The sequence below is a fragment of the Embiotoca jacksoni genome, unplaced genomic scaffold, assembly GCF_022577435.1.
Source record: "Embiotoca jacksoni isolate LCO1_2020_lvr unplaced genomic scaffold, fEmbJac1.0.p SCAF_17, whole genome shotgun sequence".
In the NCBI taxonomy this organism is placed as follows: domain Eukaryota; kingdom Metazoa; phylum Chordata; class Actinopteri; family Embiotocidae; genus Embiotoca; species Embiotoca jacksoni.
In genome coordinates, this window is record NW_027185307.1 from 11,521,685 (window position 1) to 11,531,189 (window position 9,505).

General features: G+C 39.7%; 1 protein-coding gene across 7 annotated transcripts in view; it reads right to left on the reverse strand.

Annotated features, from left to right (window-relative positions):
- The window catches only part of neto1l (neuropilin (NRP) and tolloid (TLL)-like 1, like), a 69,387-nt gene extending 62,482 nt beyond the window's left edge, over positions 1-6,905 (reverse strand). For 6 of the 7 annotated variants that reach the window (XR_011178347.1, XM_069151623.1, XM_069151622.1 and 3 more), the window contains exons 1-4: positions 6,170-6,905; positions 5,440-5,496; positions 5,210-5,344; positions 4,546-4,794 (exon numbers count right to left, since the gene is read on the reverse strand). Coding sequence is in view for 6 of the 7 variants with exons in the window: in XM_069151623.1 (XP_069007724.1) it covers positions 4,546-4,794; positions 5,210-5,344; positions 5,440-5,496; positions 6,170-6,197 (469 nt within the window). In the remaining variant the exon portion in view is untranslated. Of the gene's footprint in view, positions 1-4,545; positions 4,795-5,209; positions 5,345-5,439; positions 5,497-6,169 lie in introns of those variants that run through there. The other variant, XM_069151624.1, reaches the window with a different exon arrangement.
- Between the last annotated feature and the right edge of the window lie 2,600 nt (positions 6,906-9,505).

The following is a 9,505-nucleotide window of genomic DNA, read 5'->3' on the forward strand; positions in this document are numbered from 1 at the left end:
GAGGCAATAACAATCTTATTATTGCGCAAGCTTTGATGTCAGGCAGCTGAATCTTTAGTCATTAAACCTGAGCTCCATTCGTATCAGCATGCTACAGAAATTAGGACCCAGACAATGGCTCTATATCACACCTTCACATTTTTCCACTATATTCATAACTAAATTATTGTTCCTTCACGAATATATTTGGGTAGAATAATGAAAAAGAAGAGGATGAAACAACAGAAAATGAAAACCAGTCTTTTCTCACCGGTCCGAGGCTTCCAGTCCTGTCCCAGAGCACTTTTGTTGCGGTTGGTTTGACTGAACAGCTTTTTATATACGGACTTGTTTGTTGAGCAGTAGAATACGACGACTTCTGTTATACACTAACAGTAGCTTTGCATGCCGTTTCAAAGCAGTATTGGGATACATTCATTTCATATCCACTTCGAGTAATAGTTTTTTTTATCTTGATTATAAAGCGTATTTTCTTTTTCTCTTGCCAAGATTTGGATAATGCGATCAATGCCACTTTAACGCCTGTGCCTTAAATATGAAACTAACCTCAGTTAGCTTAGTGTAAAGACGGGTAACTTCTTGGAGTTAGTGAGCTTTAGAAGTGCTGAAAAGGAGGTTTTGTAAAGTGTGGTAGGAGCCAGGAGAGTCATTTCCGGCTGATTCCTATCTTTATGCCATGTTAAAATAACCAGGTTCTGGCTTTAACTTTACCGTTCAGAAACAATAGGAGCATCAATCCTCTCATCTGTCACCAAGAAAGCAAAAAAAAAAAAAAGACCAAAATGTCCAGTTGTCCCTTTTAAGGTTCGGTGTAGAATTTACAGGAATGTATTTGCAGAAATTGAATACAGTCTTCATAATTATGTTTTCATTGGTGTATCATCACCTAGAAGTCAGAATTATTTATGAGCCCTTCATCTACCTCGGGAGTGGGTCCTCTTCCATGGAGGCCACCATGTTGCACTCCCATGTTTTTACAGTAGCCCAGAAGTGACAAACCAAACACGGGCTCTGGAGAGGGTCTTGTGTTTTACAGCCTTCGTAGATTATGTTACACACCAGGTGAGGCGAGGGGAAATCATCTGGTTGCAATCTGTAACCTCACCACTAGAGGTCACTCAATCCTACACACCACTCCTTTAAGTATAATGGAGCAGACGTGAGCGCAGGTCATTTGGACAGCATCTGTACGAGTAGTGGCTACGATTCATCTATATATGTGGTAGAGCAGACATATATATTCACAGTGAAAGGTGTGTTTAGTTTGTCAGGTTACTAAAATGAGTCGCACATGCAGCTTTGCCACGGCCTGTTAATCTTTAAGAAACCCTAAAAGTGTGTCTTTGTAACTGTAATTACTTTAATAGGAAACAGTATACACATGATTTTCTAATACACATTTTTTTCTACTTCATCCTCTTGTAAAAAAGTAATCTATGCCATCTTTTGCAGACTTGAATACAAAAAAAAAAGAGACTGTCAAACATCTGTAAACATTCTGTGATGCAAGAAGAGGCAGAGTACGAGGCATCTGGGTGTAATTTCTTAGACAGATAAATTGTGCATCACATCACTGGGGGCAGCCGAGTTCATTTAGTCACCGTTTTAATCTCGAGTGTCTGTTACACCAGCTTCTCTTACTTCCTCTGATGTCACATTTATGACTGAATACATCTGCATACTTTATATGCCTCGTCGAAGTACGTCAACATCTGATCTCACGCTAGATATTGTTCTGGTTACTGGTTCTTCTTTCACTGGCTGCATTAGTCATCAGTGGCCCGCCTCTCTGAATGTGAAAAGAGGCAGAGGAGGTGTTTTTCTTTTCTTTTTTCTTTTTTTTTTTTTTTTTTTTATCTCTCTGCTACTTAAATGACTGAGGAAAGAGAGTAAGAGGAGCTGATTCATGTCACCTTTGTTGCTCCTCCACTCCCATTCATCAGAGGAGGGTCGTGTGAATTAGCTTAGTTAGCAGAGCAGCTGCAGATGTGAGACATTATTCACAAAACCAGATTTCAGGGTATCAAGTCAAGTGAATTCAATACTTTTATCTTCTTTAATTATGTAAATCATATGCCACAGATATTTCCTATCAAGTCAAGAGGCAAAGCTTCTTTTTTTTTTTTTTTCCTCTTAGCAAAATTTCAATGAGACTCCCGAGAGAAGCAGGAAGAAGAAACAATACTCAAACTGCACATTTGCAAGAAAAGTGCTCTGGATTCTTTATCTGTGACTGTAAGGGTAAGATAGAAAAAAAAGAAAAAGAAAAAGAAAAGATCCTTCATACGTACTTCTATTTTTTGAGCATTTTTGGAAGTTAGTCTTGATCTCAACTGCATTAATATAAAATGTTTCTTGATACATATGAAGAAAGACAGTTTTGACTACCTTTACTGCATTAGGAATTAGATTGCAAACTCAATCAAAATCAAACCTTAAAGAAAATATACTGTAGATGCCAACATAAAAATACAATAATTTAATGCTGTCATTTATGATAAAAGAAAACATTTGACATTTTGAAACTTTGGAGTTTATTTGCTTTCTTGTCAAGAGATCAAAAGACCGACATGCCTCTCTGTATGGTAAATATGAAGCAGCTCGTTAGCTCAGAAGATTAGCCACCAAACTTTGGTTGTTCTAAACAAAAACCAAAAACTCAATGTGTGAATCAGAGAACTTTTTGGTGTGTGGAGACAAAGACACACACAAGCCGAATTACGGATGCTGCACGATGGCTTGCAAAGTCAACAGAATGACGTGATGGGAAAGATTAGCGTGGTGTGAAGATGCGTCAGCATGAAATGGAAGTGTTCCCCCTTGAGCAAAATTAGTGCTCACCCCCGGGCTACCGCATCAATATACAGAGACGAGAGGAAAGGAGGAGAGAAAGCCGAGGGAAACAACGGGAACAAACGAGTTCTGGGATCGATCAGAAGCTGAGCTAACACACTCACTGTCGTACTCAGGGTGGGGGTGTGCATTTCTTGCTAATGCAGCTTAAAGTTAACAATGGGAATCAACACAGACTACACAAAACGTCTGATTTGTAAAAAAAAAAAATCAAAAAGAAAAAAGAAAAGAAAAAAAAAAGGCGCAGAGTGAAAACTTTCTGTTTGAACACATCTGTTAATGTGGTGGTGGAAAGATTTTGATACCTTTTGTTGCTTGACAAACACTTTGCAGCAGCTGTTTCCTCTTATGCCCTGTCATTATGCTAAGCAAAGCTAACTACAGTCAGGAGCTTCATTGCAATTCTAAAAAGGCAAGAGTGGTATTGATGTTCTTATTTTATGTAATTCTGAGTAGAAGTTTCAGTAAGCGTAAGTAATTCCCAAAACGTTGAACTATTCATTCAACAGTCGCTTAGTCATTCTGAACTGAAGTGCCACCCACCATATCATCACCTAGTAAGCGCCACTCAACTGACCGTGCTGCTGGAGAGCACCAAATAACACATCAGAAATATCACGAGGCCATTTCTGAAGAGGAAAACTTAAAGTGAAGTTGAGAGAGCAATTGATGTTTAAAGCACAGATAAATATTAAGAGGTTCATGCCTCAGCAGACAGACTCTTAAGGAATATAACCATGTCTGACACTCTGGAAATTTGTTTCGATTTAAGTGTTAGTTTTCCTGCACTTTATTTTATTTTTCCTTTCCAGCTGCTTTCTGAATTATATAAAAAATATCAGATTTGACAGTGTAACACTCGACTTACACTGTGATTACCTTGGTAAAGTTTTGCAAGGCCTTAATTTTATTAATCACCAGATTTCATTGCCACTGATAAAACTACAGCACCTAGTCACCTCGATGCTCCTCTTTTAACTACCCTGCAACTAATAGCATGTTTTTCGGATGAAAGGTCGATGTACCACGTACGTGTTCTTCCTATAAACAATGACATACGCAACAATATCCAAAGGTAAAATGCCCCTGAAGGTGTGGTGGATGTGAAGAGAAACTGGCGTACCCTTCATGTTTCCTGGCTCCGTGCCTTTCAAGCCTCAAACACACTAAAAAAAAAAGTTGACAGTGCTATTAAACCCAGTCAAGTGTGGATGAAGGAATATTAAATCATTGTTATGCCCTGATTCTTTGTCATCAACCCTCACGCTGTTTCCGTAATGGGATACCAACCGAAGATGAGGCAAATAAAGAAAACCAAGGTTTTACACGCAACTATAATCACAACGGTTGTGTTCAACAGTACAGATGAGTGAGCTGCTCCCTACAAACTGAGGAGATGTGATGATGATACTCTTCTACATCAGTCCAAATATAGAGAGAAAAGAAACAACAGGCTAACCAGTCACAAGAGTGTCCCTGCCAATGACACTATATCGCAAATGGAAATAGTGGCTGTGTGCAGACAGACAATCAATAAAACTGCAAGAGGCTCCCGCAAGGCCAAGCTCCCTGGATGATGCTTGTTATTCATTTGAAGCCTCGCTGTAAGAGCAAGAAAGTATATGCTTACAAAGAAAGAAATGAATTGACAGAAGGCATAACAGCAACTAAAAAAAAACCAACACAACATACCTGCAGTAAAGTTGTAACTTGCTGAAAATCCCACCGCTTCCAGTTCGCCATCTGTAACAAATTTTATCCACAGATATCGGCCGCTACTCCTGATATCAGGCGGGCTGTGCTGACCGCAGTAGCGTCCGAGCATTGGGGAGAAGGCAAAGGGTCCATCCCGAACCTCGATGTTGTCAAATTTACATTCCCAAGAGGACTCGATTGAATAGTTCTCCTCAAAGTGTAGATCGATGCACTGTCGAGGGGGAGCTGGAAGATACAATGAAAATAATTACCAACTAGCAAAACGCATGGAGTAAGAAGTCAGCCATGCTTTCATTGACGTACTTTCAAATTGTTTTATTATCAGCACGCCCACACACTCAATACCCACCTCCAATCCTGTCTGTTAGTCAATTCATTTCTATAGCACCAGAATTGTTAGCTCCAATTCACTTCAGGAATATTTTAATCACATTACATGATCTTCTTACTTGGAAAAAAAAATAGAAAGAAACCACAGAATTGGCCCCTTGATATCTAATAACCAATACATCACATCATTTACTGAGTAGTTACTGTGATTTTCCCCTCAGGAGAACTACAGAGATGCTTTCGCTGAGAAAAAATACCTCAATCACCTTGTTTTTTTTAAACGCTGCAGTGTTTAAAGGAGAAAATGTACCTTCAAGGATGTAAACACACTCTGTGTCTGGGGGATATTTGCTTGGGTAATTGGGGGAAGTGAAGATCCCTCCTTCTGGTTCTTTCACCCACGTTCCACATTGACCTGCAGGCTTCACCCCAGAATTGTTTTTCACTAAAAAAAAATACATAAAAAGGAAAAGTCAAAAGATTAAAGCTTAAAAGAGAGGACATTTAGGTTGAACAGACATTCTTGGTGATGGAGAGTACCTGCCGTGTCCTTCTTTGTTGCTCCAGACAACCCAAGTATGAGAAGACTTGCAACAACTGTAAGAACAGAAAGATAAATATTATTTATTGAAGAACTGTGACATTAGTGCCTTGCTTTTCTCTTATTCTCTCTTTAGCTGAGGTTTGAGTCAGCAAGAAACATTATTTATCAGTGTTGTGCTAATGCTCAACCTGTTCCGAGTTTTAGCTTAAAGAGTAAAAAAATAAAATAATGAATAAATAAATAAAATAGTAAAATACCTGAAATAATAATGACATTGCTCAGAACATACAAACCTACAAGCTTTACTATACCTCTGGCTATAAGCTTTACCCAAACCCTTTAAACATGATTTTTAAAATGATAAAAATGGACAACAGAAACACCCACATCATACATTCTCTCAAATCACGGGAGAATTACCTGCCAATAATAAAACTGGAGAATAATAATTAAAAAACTAAAAAACTAAGAGAACTTACATTGTGACCTTCAAGAGTGAGTTTACAGGTTGAAGGATGCAGTGTGTATCAACTCATCACATTTGTCCCCCCCTCCCCCTCAAGTCATCACTATTCTATTCCTATTTTCAGTTTGATCTGTTGCTCTGATATTTAGAGTCCCTCTAAACTGATTAAAGGATTATTATACTCCCTTGGCGTTGGGGTAAGGCAAGCAATAAGCGCTTTTGAGCAAGTGTGCTTCAGCTGATGAATACGGATGTCTTACCGTGATGGAAGCTGTGCCCATGTACCATGTCTGTTCCTTTCACAAACGGCTTCAGACTCAACTAATTCCATTTAGATTTAGGAATACTTGAAGAGGAAAAACAAAGATAGAGATGAGAGTTTCTGAGGATTCACACCGAGAAACCGCTCATGCCACAGCCTTTCGGTTTTAAATGAAAAAAAAAAAAAAAAAAAAAAAAAATACTCCTTATTGAAATCTTAAGTGAGATAAAAAAACAAACAAAAAAAATCCTTTCAGATGTGTCACAGTAACTAATCACCAGTTTCATATAAAACCAAAAACAGTTCCAAACACTCGCCCGATTTCCATCCAAACGTTTCTAATACCCTTTGGTGCTTTTGGTGCACTGAAAGGATTAATAGTCCCTTCATCAGCCCTTCTCTAATCGCTCCACCTTTGCGATCTTCTTTTGTAAAATATCATGGACAGCTTTGTTTTGTCCTCTTTGGTCCCTTTATCAGGAGACGGGATCCTTCAGGAGCACGTAAAACCACGCAACACTCATCTCTGCGGCGTTTTCTTTACTCTTGCGCTGCGTAAAAATCTTCCAGAAAAACAAAGAGGTTGTCCAAAAAAAGAAAAAAGAAAATTAAGTGGATTTTCGTTTGGATTTCATTTGTCGTCCCTGTGTTTCTCAAAAAGCTGTCAGTGTTGTTGTGAGTGTGTGCCTCTGCCTTGGCTTCTGTCAAGTGGAGAGTCCCCGCAGCCAGCAGGAGTTAATGTATGATCTCCCTCCTCCTCCCGTTCATTCAGTTCTGACTACAGCCGTCCAATGCGCCACAATCCTCACGTACTTTTGACGCACGCATTCAAAACTTCTCCAGGACACGACTTCATCCACACACACAGGCTACATGTACACGCACAAAAGTGAGGAAGCACTAGTGTGTGTGTGTGTGTGTGTGTGTGTGTGTGTGTGGATCTTTTAACAATAAAGCAGCGCTGCAGAATTAATTTCAGCTCGCGCATCTGCCGCGCAACGAAAATGGAAAGGTAAGCAGAAAAAGCAAAGAGATAGGAAATGGAATAAACAAGTGAAAACGCATACATGTGCTATCAGCCCGATCAAACATGGAAAACCAGCAGAGTGAAATAGACTGGAGAAATACGGAGCTGTCATCCACAAACAAATAGAGGCTCAAATCATTTCGTGTTTTACTTAAACAATCTACAACTCCTGCCTCTCTGCTGTATTTGGGATGCATCTTAAAACACATTAATAGTCCCACAGAATAGAACAACCCACTTAACAGTTCACATGGGTAACTATCTTAGAAATTCCCCTCCATGTTTCCAATTTCTTACACAACACTGAGGTAAAATGATGTCGGCAGAGAAACTGCACTTTTCTATCTTATTTTTTTTTCCTCAAAAAAGTGACAAAGACCCACTACTTTTACTGACGTGTGTGTCTTGATGTATCCACACTCTGAGTGTGTAGTCGCTCTCACACCTGATGACAAAGCTGATCAGAGGGTGCCCAGGGACAACTCAGGGGCTCGGGCTCCCAAAAATAGTCTTGGCACCCAGCAGACAATATCCATCTTCAGATACTCCTGCTGCAGAGGCAGTCTTGGACTCAGTTACTCTGTGCGTATGTTAATGTTACCGGTTTGTGTTGGCTCGACAATTTAAAAACAAACTGTTAAAAATAGGGGGTGGTTTTGTAAAAATCTATAGCAATATGATAGATTTGAGTACAACTTTGCCTTTTTGCTGTTCTGCCTCCCTCTTTCTAGAGCAAAAACCCTCCTGAGATTTCCAAGATAAAGACTTACAATGGTCTCTATCTGCCTCTTAATTACATCCTGTCCCAGAGACTGGCCTGTTAGTCACTACTCTAAAAGGGTTTGGTTTTATAGCAGGTGATGCACACTCTGAAGGTGCCGCACAGGCTTCGAGAACACGTGTGGGAGCGGGAAATCTCAACTCTATTCAACTAATAGGCTCCTGCTAATCTGTTATATAGAGTGATTTAATGGACTTGGGATTTAGACCCCCCTACACATGAACTGAAGCTTAGCCACTCACTTTTTCTTGCTGCTGTACAATAAACTCCCTTGAAGCCGGAAACCCGCAGCGTAGTGGAGCTCACTCTTGCTTTCTCCAAAATTTCACAAACACAACAAAAAGTGTGTGGCTGAAAAGATTTTAAAAATGTCAATTTCTCTCCAAAGGCAAAGCCTATTATAGATCATACAGTCTGAAGGGATGTCAGTAATATCAGCACCAAAATACAATGCAGTGCCCAAAGCTTGTTATTGATTAACAGTGGTGCTGCATCGTCTGACGACTTTATAAGCACAACAACACACATTTCTGATGGGTAAACTCAGAGATAAAGCAGCAGGGCTATATGGGAATTATTCAAATGAGGCTTATCTGGCCCACTGTATGCAAGAGTAGCCCTGGTGAATTTAACAGCAGCCTCCAGTTTAGCTACATAAACTGTCTCTTTGACGGAGCAGCACTGAGGCAGCGGGAGAATCGCAGAGAAATAATTCATTCAACAGCAGTCTCAAAGTCTGCCATTTTTAATTAAGGAAGTCTATCATTTGGCCGGAGATAACTATTGTGCTGTGTCGGCCTCACCTAAATTTGTAATTCTAATCAGTTTGGGGAAATGGGACATCCAGGCTGAGAAACATACATTCTTGTTACAGCACACACACAACTAAACAGACAGATCAACAGAGAAATCCATTACACGTGCACAGGTCTGATTGCTTATTTCATAAGTTAAATTACAGTTCAAGTCCTCTTTTCCTCCCAAACATACAGGCTCATGAGCTTCACTTAAAACATACAAAACATACAGTCATAACAAACACATTATTCTGTTGCAGAAACAAAACAATTCCTGCTTGCATCCTGTTCATTTGAAACTGGGCTTTCACCTTCTATTTAGTGTCATTCTAATGACACGACCAGCACTGGTTCTTTTTGTCAGTCCAACGGGACAGTGCTAAAGCAGATAAACACTTAGGCTAATGCCTCCTGCCTAGTGGGACTCAAATTAACCTTATTAGTGATGCAGTGAGGAGTGAGGAGCGTGTTACCCCCACCCCCCCCCCCCCAAAAAAAGCAATTTATTTGTCATTCAAGGTATCTTGTAGCTCATTAAGCAGGACCCAGTTACAAGAAAGGGTCGTATCAACCACGGGGAAATTCTGAGCTGCTCTTTAACTCAACTCATCTTTATTTATATAGCACCTTTCACACAAGCCTGTAGTCCAAAGTGCTTCACGTCGGAGCAACATACACACATAAAAAGCGAAGATCCAAACAAATTGGCGGGCATATAAAACAGAACAA